Genomic DNA, 15,573 nt, shown 5'->3' on the forward strand with positions numbered 1-15,573 from the left:
TATAAATCAACAACTTGCTGTTTGCTTTTGCAATGAAAGGGATTTCATGTAATGTTTTAAACAGAAACGTATGGAAAACAATAGTCTTCCATGTGAGTAACACATCACAAAAATGTACATAACAGTGTTAAAAAAATAAAATTAAGAACATAAAAAAAAAATGAATCTTTATGACATTAATTTCAAGAAAAATCATGACAAGAGTTTGAAGATATCATTTTTCTCAATTTCCTTCTTAATACATCTATTCATTGTCAATATTATCCTCTAATCCTAATTTTTAAAGATTTCAAAAATTAAAAATAAGAATTATTTTACAGCAATGTATTAATTCTAAATAAATAAAATAAGATCAGCAACAAATTATTATTAGAATAAGTAGTTCTTAACACACCTGAGTCATTTAAACCATCAGATTCCTCTTTACAATTCTGAACACCCTCATTGCTGGAAGGAATTCCAAGTCTTTGCAATACTTCTATTTATATACAAGTGAAATCATATTAAAAACTTTAAATTTAGACAATTTATCATTTTCAGAAAAATCTAGTTTACTCACCTTTATCCACTCTAGGAAGTGCAACATGAATACAAATTGTATTTTCATAACGGTCTAAAATTTGATAAAATTTAGATGATGGAAAAGGTTTAGCAGCATCAACTGTATCTTTGTATTCAACAAAAACCTGATAAAAATGGCAATCTTCAAAATTTATTTAAGTCAAAATTTTCATTCAAAGACCATTTTTATTAATATAATAATTGTTTGTTGACTAATAATAGCGATTAATAAAAGCATGACAATAAATTATTTTATGAATTCATAAATCCTTAATAGAAATCAATTACATACCTTTGAACTTCTACTAAATCCTTCAGATTTTAATGTTTTGTTTGGAGTAGAAAGGTATCTCAAATCATTTCTATACATTTCTAATACAACTCTCATATTTGTGGCATCAACTCCAAGAACCTAATAAAGAAAATTCTGATATTAAATTATTACAAAATAAATATTTATTGTTATGTTAACAATCTTATAAATAAAATGTTAAGATAAGACAAAATTGATGGAAAAAACTAAGATATGTTTTGAAAATATTTCTTACCAATCTAAAAAACTTTTTAGTTCTACAATTATTATAATTACAATATTTATATGGTAAATTCAATTTTTAAAATAGATTGTAATGTTAATCACTAACTAAGTATATAAAAAACCCCCAATTAGGTGCATAAATACAATAGTTTAAAAGACAATAACATAATTGATATAGATAATGATTAAAAAAATAATTTAAAAATTTTACAGAAAATTATACAGCATTTTATATTTAAAAGTTTTAAAAAATTTTAAGTTCTGGAAAAATTCAACAATATTAAGAATTTCTAAAAAATGTTAATAAAATATTTACATTTCACATTTCATTAAAAGATATAAATGTTAAAATCAAAAATGATTTCTTTAATATTTTATCACAACAATAAAATATAAACATGCAAATTGATTTTAATAAAAATTAAGAGATTAAATATATAAAAATTTTAGTTACTTGTGCAATTCTTTGTTTAAATTCTTCTACAGATTCATTTAAATGTCCTCTTATTGTAATAAAAGGAGAAATTTCCTCATTTTCCACATCTATAACATGAACTTTTACTGTTGTCCCTATGAAAACAATATTAAGATGCTTTCAGATTTACAAAATTAAATAAAATCATTTAGTTATAAAAAAGAATTAAATAACACACCTCCAATCTTATATTCTTCAAATCTTTCATGAGGTTTACGAATCTCCAAAAGTAAATCAAACTTATAACTTGATTTTACACCACCCAAAATTTCTTCCATTGATTGTTCTTCACATCCTTCAAAAGAGCATTCTAATGAATCATGAAATTCATCATATTTTACAAGACGACAACATTCTACAGGAACTGTTCCTTCCAATCCCATTATCTAGAGGAAAAAGGGCAATTTAATTTATTTTTTTATTTTTCTATGCTAACATAAACATGCTATAATAAAGTACAAATAAACTATAGCTATTTCATTCAAAAGAAACAAACTACTTATATACATATTAAAGTTTTGGATAATAAAAATACACACCAATTTATTATTATTATTATATTTGATTGCTTGAATTAATACCATTACACTGTCTTATTGAATCAATTGATTTGTTTATAATAAATTATAAATACATGTAAAAATCAGACTAATTTGTTTTTTATATTATATTTAACAGCATAACAAATGTTAATTTTTATCATACAAAAGAATTTTAAAAGTAAAAGAATAAATGAAAGGTAACTATTATTTCAATACTTGGAAATTTTTATTTTGGAATAACTGATTATTCATTTGTTTCAATATATATTTTTAAATTTTATTTTATATTTAATTTTAAGCATAAGGTTTAAGTAATATAAATGTATGACGATGATTAGATTTATTTTCATTGAATACATTCAAAATATATTTTTAAATAAATAAATATTTTTATTGTGATAAGTATTAGATACAGATCTGAAAAACATCAAAATGGAAATATAATTTTAATTAATTATATGACCCACTTCACTTTAGTTATAATTTTAAACAGAGACTACCACATTAATTCATTGGTTAAAATAATGAAGATATGGACATATCAAGGTTAGTAGTAGAATCATTCATTCCTGTTATTTTCCTACATATTATTAGCCATTAATTTTTAGAACTGTTTAATAACAGATTAAAAACATTAGTTTAAACTATTATGAACATTAAAAAAAATGAACAAAACTAACAAAATAATATTTTTATTTTACACAAATATATTACTAATTATTTATTTTATATAATTAAACATTAACAGAACTCCTAGGTTTAAATCGGATTTTTGTACATAGCTTATGTTGTAGTTTGTACTTTGCAATTTATTCAAGTTTTGCCACTGTTGGTTACTTAATTACATAATGAAAATTAAATATTCTAGTAAATATTTATATAAAATAATAATTATATAAATCAATTGATTAAATTAAATAAATTCTGACAACACAACAACCCTTACCTTATGAGCAGTAGCAGTAGCTTCTGCTAATGTACAATCTTTATTAACTTTTAATCTCATTTCAACCATTCTATTTTGTAAGGGATGCTGACAAAACAATTTAATCTGAAAAAAAATTATAAATTTATAACATTATTACAAATATCTTAATACTATAGTAATATGTATAATTTTTTACCTTTCAGTTCCTTTAATACAACAAATAGACTAACTATATACAGTGGAACCTCGGTATACGACCTTAATCCGTTCCTGATGTTTGGACTTATACCGAATAGGACGTATACCAAACTAACCTTTTCCATAAGAAGTAATGTAAAAATGATTAATCCGTTCTGATGTAAAAAAAATGGCTGGCTTTAAACACCTCGCTTTTCTCGCTAGTTCCTGCTTGATTTTTCATGAGATTAGCATGTTTCCCTTTAGCTTTCTCGCAAATAATTTCTTCCGATGCACTGTTTTTCAGTTATCCAAAGCAAAAGCAATTTCTCGACATGATCTAATGTCTTCGATCTCTGTTTAGAAATTGATTTAACCCCTTTCGCAACGTTAGCAGATTTAATAATGTCTTTATTTTTCACGATTGTCGATATCGTCGTTCTCGGAATACGGAATGCAACAGTTAAATCTCGAACACGCGTGCCACCTTCATATTTCTCAACAATCTCTTTTTTCAGTTCCGTTGTGATTCTAGTCATTTTTTTATTTTTCTGTTGCCCTTTTGCAATTCATGATTAATAAAAATAATAAAATGTTACTTACAAATTAAAATCAGAAGAAATTTAACAAAGTTATAAACCGTAGCACCGCGAACGTCTAGTCTAGTGTAGTACACCGATAGTGCTACTTGTTCATAGATGGCGCTTATAATTGAATTAAGTCGTATACCGAACAAAAGTCGTATACTGAGCAAAATTTGTTTTGTCCAAACAGGACGTATTCCGAATTGGACGTATTCTAAAGCAGACATATACCGAGGTTCCACTGTATTCATAATTTAATACACTTTTTTTACAATATCTTATAAATTTACTTTGGAATAAGTGTGTAAATTAAAATTTAAATGTAAAAATTAGTTTATGACAATCTGGAAGCTTGATGAATCTAACTTTAGATTCATTTTTCTTCAGTTCATTTATCAGGTTGTATAAGCGAAACTTAGACTTAGACTTTTGATGAGGTTGTAAGTACAGTAACCAAAGAGCATTTCATCACTTACTTCATTGGAAATAGACACCAGTAATGTCTAATAATATAAAACTTTTAAAAGAACACATACAAATGCTGTTGCTCTATCACTTCAAAAGTGGCACAACACAAAGGCTCATGATCTCATCTGCAAAGCATTTATTAAAGTGTTCATGGATAACAAAGGTCAACCAGCTGTTACAAATGTCAAAGGACTGATAATGCAGAAGACGACAATGATTTATGTTTGTTTGGCATCATCATGATGTACTGTTTCCAACCAACATCACTGTCATAAAAGAACTCTACTGTAAACAACTAGATTGTTTGAATATGAAGATCAAAGAACTTTGTCCAAAAACTGATGTCAGTGTGCCGGAAGGTTCTGCCTCATCCACCTTATAACTCGGACTTGGCATCAACTGACTATTATCTATTACACACCTTACAGAACCATATTGCCAATATATAGTTCAATGACAAAATTCAACAGACTTTCTTGAAATAAAAACCCCAGTTATTCTATGCTCATGAAATTGACAGTTTACAGCAAAGATAGTGAGATATGATTGATATTGATAATGATTACCTACCAGGCTGAACTGTAATCATTGTTAAGTAAATTGTCAATAAAGTTCTTTTACAATGTCTATTTCACCTTTACAAGTGATAAAATTAATTCTAAACTCATTTATGTTTATAATTAATATGTATAGTACAGTCAGTCTATGTCTTCTGATTATCTATACAGGTTGCCCTCAGTTTACGCCGCAGTTCCGTTCCTACAAAAGCCAGCGCAAATTGAATCTGTGTAAAATGAACCCATATTTACAGTGAGTATAGGGTTAGGTTCTACATAAGTGAAAAATAAGCAAATAATTTTGTTTATTAATACAATATAATATATATAAAATACATATATTATAAATTTAATTTTTTTAAATGTATTTTATGATAAAATAAAATGTTTGTATTAAAAAATTTTACAAAAAGCAAATGATATTTCAAAGTTTCGGATCACTTACATTTTTTGGAAAAAGTATCTATTTGCAATTGTTTTGATTTTTGTTCTTTTTTTTTCACTAATAATTCTGGAATATGGTCGAATGAATGCGATGATGCTCTTTTTTACATTTGCACTTTGCTCCCAATCATTGTCTAACTCACAAAGTTCGTCCGTCAAACTTTCCATAGTTGAAAAGATACGCTAACCTGAAATAGAGCTACAGACAAGCATTGGTCAACCACCAGCTCCCATAGCGCATATATAAGATCAGTTTGGGCGGAAAAATTGAAGTTGGTTTCATCTCGCTAAGGAGAGTTAGATATCGTCTGGCCAACAAGGAGTAGATTTCGTCTCACTAACGATAATTTGTGATCACCAGAAATTCTACTGTGTCATAAGGTGTTTTTCTGAATGAACTGATATGGGATATAAACTATTCGCATTCATTAGAGCTCTGGACTCGGATGGCATTTATTGGACTATTAAGTTTAATAACTTGACTCGTGGGAACCTAAACGTTTAGTATTTTAATATTAATTTAATGCAAATGTATACATACCCAATCATATTAAACAGAAAAAATAAATATGTTACAGCTCAGTAAATATGTCAACACTGAAACGAAAATCAGTCTAGCATAGAGAAAATCAGGAAATTACCGTGAAATGACAAATTGCGCACCAGCGTTATTGTGAAACGGTGTAAATTGAGCCAGCATAAACCGAGGGCTACTTGTATTTACAATAACCAAAACTAGTGTATTAAAAAGAAAGGAAATCATTTTCAATTCCAATCAATCACTTACACTTAATGATGGCACAATACAATACAATACTTAAATGTTATATTTAATTTTGTAATGTTCAATTATCACATTATGTAACAATAACTAGTATGTTTATTCATGTTTAACTATGCTGTATATGCATAGCAACTGATTAAAATGTATTATAATATTAAAACATATTACAATACATATTAAAATGTATTGTAATATGTTTTATAATATTATATGTATATATTATATAATTATATTCATATAAAGTATATATTAATTATAGTAATAAAGTAATTATTCATTTCATATTAAAAGATTATATATAAATAGAATAAATTATTATTATTTAATCATCATAGAAAAACTTCATTAGCCATTATTAGAAATTCCTCTGCTCACTAATCCAAACTTATGATTTGCATTGAGTCTAGATTACCTTACACATGATTCTATCTAATTCTCTTTGCTGACGTTCTCTTTCTTCCTGTTCTTGCATGCTTTGAAGTAATGCCTTAATGTGTTCAGGAAATTCTTCAACACTAATTGGTTCTAAAAATGATATAAAATTTTTTAAAAATTTGTTTTATGTTATGATAAATGATAAAATTTGTTTTATGTTATAAAACTTTTTAAAAAGTTTTAAGAAAAAATTTAAGACTGCTAGTATTATTTGTGACTTTTCACAAATAATACTAACAGAAATAATATTATATAAAGACANAAATCTCCCCCATTCTATCACCTAAACCTAAATAAATATCTTTACATTAATAATATGATATCAGTTATTTATAAAAAATGAAACTATATAAAATTAATGTTGTGTGATTAAGAATTTGACTAAATAAATAAATAAAACATTTTATATAAAATTTATTTTGGTATTGTACTATGTGATAAACAGTTATAACAAATTATTTCAGATGCTCCATACACTTTCAATGTCAGTGTAACTTAATTCACTCAAAGAATCAAATCCAAGATTCTAATAAAGATAGACAGATTTCATAGAACATGGTAGTTAAGTTCCTATAAAATCTTGTGCAGCAAGAAATTGTGCTATACAGGACTAAATATCAGTAAGAGAGAAGAGGTTATGTTCCAAAAGCTAACAAAAATCTGTTAAATTTGCTGATCTTACAGCAATAACAGTTCTGATTTTCTTATAATTTTTATGATCCAAATTGCTGCCTAATTTAAATTTAAACCTTTCTGCAACACATTATACATTTTCTCCTTTTACAAGACTACCTAAAATTTCAATCTTTAATTTTAGAGAATCATAGTTTCTTATGACAGTGTTTTCTTTACTTTAAGAATCAGAATAATTCAGAACCGAAATTTACTTTATAACAAAGAAATTATTCCAGTATTAAGAGCAAAGTTTAGTTATAAACACTCAGAAAACTTAATAACTGATCAAATAAAAACCCAAATAATCTCAATAAAATTAGCTAATGATGGGCCAATAATAATGAATATATAAATTGCTTATATTTTTCTAATTTTTAATATAAATACATTGCAATTATTATTGCTGAATTACTTTTTTTTCAAATAATACTGATTTTACAAGATGGAGAATAAATACTGGAGCAAACACAATCCTATAAGAAATTTATCAAATTCTCTTCTAAAACCTAATTTTTATCCCTAATCTCCCAATCCCGAGATAACTGGGGCAGTTTACATAGTGTAACAAAAAAAAAAAAAAAAAAAACAGGTACTTTAGGTATAACTTTTCCAAAAATGAACGAACCAGTACATATACATTGTCATCTATATCACCTATGACGATTTTTCAAATTATTTTTGCCACAAAAATTTTTATGACTATTTATTAATTAGCTAATTAATTGCACTATTGTTTTATGGGAGTTTTTTTAAATCAAATTAATTAAATCATTCTAAACTTATATTTGATCAATTAGACATTGGTATAATTTTTAAAAATGCTATTGGATGTTTTCTATGACATCAGCAGGTTTTTTGTTTTTTTATTCAGTAGAATTTTTTTTATATATACGATTTTTTCAGTCCCCCCATATTTTAATAGCATAAAAATCAGGAAATTTATGTTATATTTGAATATACATGGTAAATTAGTTCCCCTTCTGCTTAAAACTTGTCTTTCCCTGAGGCATATATGTAAAGGACTCAGGAAAGCTGCCATCAGCTGTTCTCAAGGTCATCCAGATTGTAAACAATGTAAACTGCACATGTAAAATTTCAAGGATTGTAAAATGATAAATATAGCTGTAGGGAGTGTTTTTCTATCAAAAAAGCATTTTTTCGATTATTTTTTAACTTTTTTAATAAAAAAAATTAATTAATTACAGGAAGTAAAGCACTGATTTAGTTTGGATACCCCTGTAGGTGAATATAAGATGCATTCATCATACTTTCATTTTTTTACAAACAATTTTAACCTATATCCATATTAACAACACAGAAAACATAATTTACTAGTAAAGTAAACAAACTTGTCCTGTTTGCATCTGCCATTTTAAATTTGTACAACATCCTCTATATTTAGTTTGGAATATTATTGATTCCAACAAACTAATCTACTTATTATAATTTTCTTTGAATTAGAAATTTTTGGAATCTAATTAAAACTATGTGCCCATTAAATTAATTCTATTAAGTTAATTTTCATATTCTGTATTTACATAAAACAACAATGTCATCGGATAAGACTATATTATGCACATACATCAGAAAATGCAAAATGAGTTTAAAACATTTATTATCTTTAAAAATTCCTTCAATCCAAACAATCTAGTGTTTGTAAATTCCAGAAAAATGAATAGATTCCCTGAATTGACATCAAATATAAGTTTCCCTGTGATATAATTCCCTGGCATTTCCAATTGAGGTAGAGCACTATGTTGATTAACATTAAAAGATTAGTTCAAATAATTTTTCATTACGCATTAATTAATATAATAATAATTATTATTATATAGTAATTCATCCAGGATTGTTTGCCTGCCTATTTTTAAAATACTATCCTTAACAACAACTAGTACAGTGATACCCCAAACTTACACGATAGGTGGGACTGAGCAATAACCGCGTAAGTCGAATTCATGTAAGTCGGGGTATAATTTCGCAATTTGTGTAAAATCCAAGTTGGATGTATGTAAGCTAATAAATGTTCTTGTTAATCTTATCTTGTCTTTTGATTCGTTCACGGTTACAAGAAATCACCATATAGAATCTCTCAAGTCGCCGTAGATATAACAAACACAGAAAAAAAATAACACAAAATAAAGTGTAGCTGTGTGTCGATTCCGCACGACACGTCCGAACATTACGCTGAACAATGGTGTGGGGGGAGTGAGTAATCGAGAGTTGTGTGGCGTTCAAACAAAAGACAAATCGACAAGATTTGAAAATCATAACTCCGGGTTCACGTAAGTCGGGGTAGCATAAGTCAAGGTATTACTGTATATAATTAAACCAAAAAATGATAGTAATTTAAATTATTGCACTATGAACATGATTAAAGCATTTCAAGCATTGGGCTAAGACTAACAATAATTGAAATAACTAAGTTTAATCAATATAATAAATAATTAAAGTTCTCTATTTGCTGAATTACTAAAGAAAAGTTTCAATCAAATCAACTAAAATACATGAAAATATTTATTAAAATTAGATGATTTANCCAACAGAGCCCCCTTTCAACGTTTGTAAATACAATATAAGGACTTTGCGCAGGCTTCTTATAAGATCCTTAATCTTACCTAATGATGTCATTACGTACAAGTGCTCGAAGTGGGGCGAGGGGAAGGTGGGGTTTGGTGTATGTACTGCGCTATGATTAGCCTAAAATATGATTATATGGGACACTTTTTTTTACTTTCTTGAAACCGTGTCGGTGATTATTTTTCTCGTTTTTGAACACCATATAATTCAAACACACAACACAAGGCAATCTTCATTTTAAATTTATTCAATTTTTAGTTGAATAATGAAATGAAGATTGCCTTGTGTTGTGTGATTTCTTAAAACCGACATGGTTTCAAGAAAGTAAAAATAGAATATTCATTTATTACATATAAAATTATTAAATTGATAAAATTTACATCATTTAAAAATTTTATAAGTGGTCATACCTAGAATATGCACTTGAATAATAACCTCTTGCAGTACCTCCTCCATAAGTTTTTCTAATATCATCATATGTTATCTATAAATAAAATGATTTATTATATATTTATAAATAATATAGATAGTTTATCATAAATTTCTAAAGTGCATACCCTTGTAACTTGTGCATCATTAAAGCAATACCAATGCCCATCCTTAAATGATCTAAAATAATATAATATTGATGAAATATTTAAGACAAATATGTAAATTAATATTTGCAGTCAGAATGAACATCTATATAAGTTGTTATTATTAGAATATTATAATACACACATTTTTAAATAATTGTTATCAAATATTTTTTTACTTTCCAAAAACACATTATGCCATATATCATAACTCTCAATCATACTATGATGATTTTCAATGCTAATGATACAACAGAACTAAAAATACAGAGTAAAGTGGCAAGTATATCTTTGTTCCTGAAAAGCTATCTTAAATCAAAATCTTGTAAATAGGGACAAGCTTATCCATTATTTTTTACAGTTGAAATTTGTACTCATTCTGTCATAATGCATTGTCCTTTCCATGTTCTCCATAAACACTTATTTACATACCAACAAATGCTTCTAAATGAAGATATTGATTAGAATATACCATATTTACTCACATATAAAATGAGGTTTATATTCATTTATCACAGCTTCAAATTCCTAGGTCATCCTATATGCCCGAGCAAAAATTCTTTGCATTTTTGCAAATAATTTTTGTGAACCATGTATTCACATTTTGTACCCGGATGCTATTTAAAAACATAATTATTTTATCTGGTTATTTGAATCATTCTTGTATATTGTCAGGAGTAAAAATGAATAGCAATAAGAAAAGCAAAGCTTTTGAATTGAATTCCAGATTGAAATTCCAAAATCACACAGGAGCCTGATATAAGTTTTAATTCATTCCCACATGAAAACAGATGATTATTCAGAAATCAGAATTCAGAGAAACTTATAAGTGTAATTGACAGAGAGTGGATTCAACTGTTAAGAATTAACAAAAAAGGTTCCCAATTGTCCAGCTTTACACAAACAAATTATGTTGTCAATTTTACAAGATTTTTCCTTAAAGTTTAAAATGCCAGTAATTTTTGCAGGACAATGTGTGCATTCGACATTTTATTTGTGATTAAACGAAATAAAATTAAATTGGATTAATAAATCTAATTTTCTTTATTTTGATCTTTAAAGTCACACTTTGTCCTATATGCGAGGTCATCTTATATGCAAGAAAATATGGTAACTGATATAAAAGGAACTATGAAACATAAAATGAAAGAAGTGACTATCACACAAGAAAAACAAATATCTAAGTTATCAGATGTTTCTTTATTTAACAGTAAGAAAAAAAAAATGTTAAAGCAATAAGTAAGTATAAAACAAGTAAAATATAGAGTAAATAAAACTATTTTAAATTAATTAAATTGTAAAAATTACTAAAAGAAAAATCTAATATGAGATAAAATTCATTAATCTGCAAAACTGCATTACATTGAATAGCACCATCTCTAGGAAATGAAAACATGATGTAAATGAAACAAACAAAAAAAAAAAATAAATAAATGAAGACATCTATGAGCCATCTAGTCACATTATACAGGAATTTCAATTTCATCACACTCATGATTAGACTAAAAAATAGTCTAATTGTGAGTGTGATGAGACTTGTAAATACCAATCACCAATCATTTGTTATATGAAGTATTTTGTTTCATAATTCAGGAAGAGAGATTAAAAAAACAAATCATTTTGTTGAATTCTCTTATATTGAGTATTTGTAAATTAGGATCACACTATCATGGGTCACTCTGGAAAATTTAAAAGTATCACCACCATTTTGCCAGTTTTAATTTTTTTCACCAATTCAAATTATTTATTGCCACCAGTTTTACTTACTAATTAATGCAGGTGCTGTTAGCCTTATCAGTTTTGCATCTGAAAAGCAAAAGTAACACAATAAGCTTACAAATAGCTGTTTTCTTACAGGTCTCCGATTCAAACAAAACATGGTAAGCATGTAGACTTAAACACAGACAGCTCCTCATACAAATAGAACCCACTTTTCAAGCATTTCTAAAAATTGGGCCTCTAAAAATATAGTGTTTAGCTTATAAGTTTTTGGAAGTTTCACGTCTCAGATTGGCAATAGCCAAGTAAGACACTAGGCACTGGAGTTAGACAATGTAGGTTTGAACCTTCGGCATTTTAGTTTAGTTTTTTTTTAACGTGTAACATTATTATTTTATTACAAGGGTTGTTCAAGGTTAAACGAGACTTTTGGGCCTATAATTTTGAAGAGTAACTGTAGCACAATAAAACCTAGAGAGAGAGTAGCATTATCCATCTCAAGATTTTGGTAGCAAGCATGATATATTTTGCACATGTGTAGGAGTTTTAGCAATCATGGCAGAAGGAAACGTGTCTGTAACAGTGGAATAGTGATGCATAATAAAATTTCTAGTGATAGAAAAGGTTAAACCCACTGAAATTTCGAGAAGATTGAGTGCACAGTATGGGAAACAAATGCTATCATGAGCAAAAGTGGTGTCAACAATTTGGTGAAGAAAGAGCTGGTGACAAATGAAGCACATGGACATGCTTCATTTACCGATTGCATATCCAACTGCAGTAATGCCAGTGGATTTTATAGAGAAAGGGGCCACAATTAATGCCCAGTATTACACCAAATTGATTACAGATGCCATAGGAAACACCATTCACAAGAAAAGATCTGGAATGTTGTTTGGGAAAGTGATTCTTCTTCATGATAATGCCTGACTGCACAAAGCTAATTTGACATCATCAATCTAGCCAAAATGGAATGGGAGGTGTTGTCTCATGTCCCTACAGTCTAGACTTAGCTCCCAGTGATTATCATTTGTTTGGGTCCCTTAAAGAGTACCTGGGAGGAACAAAATTCCAGATAGATAAACTGCAGCAAGTTGTCCTGCGCTGGCTACGATATCAGCTCACTTCTTTCTATGAGAAAGGCATCGGGTACCTACCCTGCCACTGGGAACAGTGTCTACATACAGATGGAGAGTATTTCAAAAAACTGATGTAGTTTATATATGTTTTGGGCATTCCTTTTGGTCTGTAGAAATAAGTCTTGTTTAACCTTGAACGACCCTTGTATTTTACCACATCATTAGCATTATTACTATTATTTCTCTTGTTTAAAGCTTATAAAACAAGAGATTACAAATTGTGATGCCATGTCCTGTTTAACAAAAACAAGCCTCTTACATTATTAAATAAAATTTTTGTCATATTTATTTTCAGATATGGTGGTATTGTGACATTTGAAGTGTAACAAACTTGAGTGCTTGAGGAAATTAATTGTATGTCCATAATATTAACAATTAAAAATAAAATAAAATGCTGAGACAACGCTATCTTATTTCATATCACTTGTCTTTTTTGTCCATGTGCAATAATATCTGAGGTTTATTTGCTTATGAGGACATGGTATCTAAAATATGTGAAAATAGATGCAAAGAAATAAAAGTTATATTTAACGACGTAAAAGAGTTAAATCTACAGAGACTCATTTTTGTTAAGCAGAAAATGATGTCACAATTTTTAATCTTTTGTTTTATAACCTTTAAAAATGTGAGGAATAATAATAGTAATAATAATGTTAATGATGCGGTAAGATAATAAAGTTACACATAAAAAAACTAAACTAGAATGCTGAATGTTCAAACCTACACTGTCTAGCTCCAGTACCTAGCATCTTATTCATTCAACTATTGCCACTCTGGGACATGAAACTTCCAAACACTTATAAGGTAAACACTAAATTTTTTAGAGGACTAATTTTTGAAAACGCTTGAGAAGTGGGTCCTATTATTTGGAGCTGCTTGTGTTTAATGAAGTTTCATTCGAATCAGAGACCGAACGTCTTGCCCTCCCCTTGTTAGCAATAGGAATCATTTTTTAAATAATATTTTAATGAATAATTCCAAACAACACTTTGATCATAATGTTTAAACAATATTTCACAGATTCTGTCATGTCAAAATTTTTGCTCTAGTCTACTGAAAAAAAAAAGATCAAAGTGAAAAAAGTCATCCCAAAAAATTCCCCAAATTTTCTGTCAGTCAACAAAACATTCCCAATCTGGAAATGCTGGGTGGCATTGCAAAAAATTGCCTTTGGTTCTCAACATCACTTCCTACTTTTTTGCTCAAACTTGTCATTTGATGTCATGAAATCGCTACGGATGCATATACAGTACTTTTTGTTTCAGATGGATCAATCTGTAAGATCAGATCAGTCTTTGTCATGTGATACAGATTGCTTCTGCCATGTTTTATTTGGCAGAAAGTATACAAGTAGGATTGCATTTTATTTACACTGTGAATAAATTTGCTCACAAAACAGCAAAATGGGAGTGTGCACACCCTACATTCTTGCTGTACAATCTTGCAAAATTGTCTCCAAATACTCATTTTTTCATCTCAGTTTATCAGATATTTTAATAGTGATTTTTTACTTACCATTTATAAGTTTTAAGAACAGTACTTTTCATTGTCAACAATTAAACATATTTCTTTTCTGTCAACTATAAGCTTGACTTTAATCATGATGGTTGCCATCTTTAATCTTTTTTAACCAATTCGAATGATCCTACCCTCTGTTCAGATTTGTTTGATCGCAATTCAATTGATCCTACATGGTGTTTGTATATGCAAATAGATATTCACCAAATCACTACAGTTTGTTTGTATACACAGTTTGTGTACAGGGGCAAACCACTACTAATTTGAAGTAGTGAGCATGTATTTTAAATTAAATTAATTAAAAATTGCAATCTGGCATTGTGATGATGTCACAATAAATAATTGCTCATTTATTTAAAAACTGATTAATAATCTCTAACAATTCAGAATAGCTTCCTTGGTTACTAACTAGGCCAAAAGATATTAATTATATCAGAAATTAATCATTAATTTTTTAAAATGCAACATTACTCAATACTTAGATTATTACTTTCTAAATAATATGATATATACATACACTTTACATAAACATTATCCTTAGTAACTTGAAAGTTTTAATACAACTATTATTATTATTAACATATTTTAAACCATAATAAAAAAAATCCACATATCTTGAAAAATTAATTAAATTCATTTTTATATACAGGCATCTCTCATACAACACAGTACAGTAGAACCTCGATTATCCGGACTAATTGGGGATGAAGGTAATCCGGATAAGGAAAAATCCAGATAATCGAAACAAATACTTTAATTTGTCTTTTAATGATAATACAACACGTCTTCTTTTCGATGACATATCGGTAATATTAAAAGTAAATACTGTATTTAAATCGTGATCAAATTTTCAAGAAACAAACGTTCGTATTGA

General features: G+C 27.8%; 1 protein-coding gene across 1 annotated transcript in view; it reads right to left on the reverse strand.

Moving 5' to 3' along the window:
- The window catches only part of LOC111623908 (ubiquitin carboxyl-terminal hydrolase 47-like), a 149,881-nt gene that overhangs the window by 34,597 nt on the left and 99,711 nt on the right, over positions 1–15,573 (reverse strand). Inside the window, exons 19-28 of the mRNA XM_023366640.1 lie at positions 10,306–10,357; positions 10,159–10,232; positions 7,286–7,344; positions 6,471–6,583; positions 3,063–3,167; positions 1,753–1,960; positions 1,554–1,669; positions 854–973; positions 560–686; positions 395–478 (exon numbers count right to left, since the gene is read on the reverse strand). Of these exons, the coding sequence (XP_023222408.1) occupies positions 395–478; positions 560–686; positions 854–973; positions 1,554–1,669; positions 1,753–1,960; positions 3,063–3,167; positions 6,471–6,583; positions 7,286–7,344; positions 10,159–10,232; positions 10,306–10,357 (1,058 nt within the window). The remainder of the gene's footprint in view (positions 1–394; positions 479–559; positions 687–853; positions 974–1,553; positions 1,670–1,752; positions 1,961–3,062; positions 3,168–6,470; positions 6,584–7,285; positions 7,345–10,158; positions 10,233–10,305; positions 10,358–15,573) is intronic.

The sequence above is a fragment of the Centruroides sculpturatus genome, unplaced genomic scaffold (assembly GCF_000671375.1).
Source record: "Centruroides sculpturatus isolate CEXI.00-Female unplaced genomic scaffold, Cexi_2.0 scaffold250, whole genome shotgun sequence".
Lineage (NCBI taxonomy): Eukaryota > Metazoa > Arthropoda > Arachnida > Scorpiones > Buthidae > Centruroides > Centruroides sculpturatus.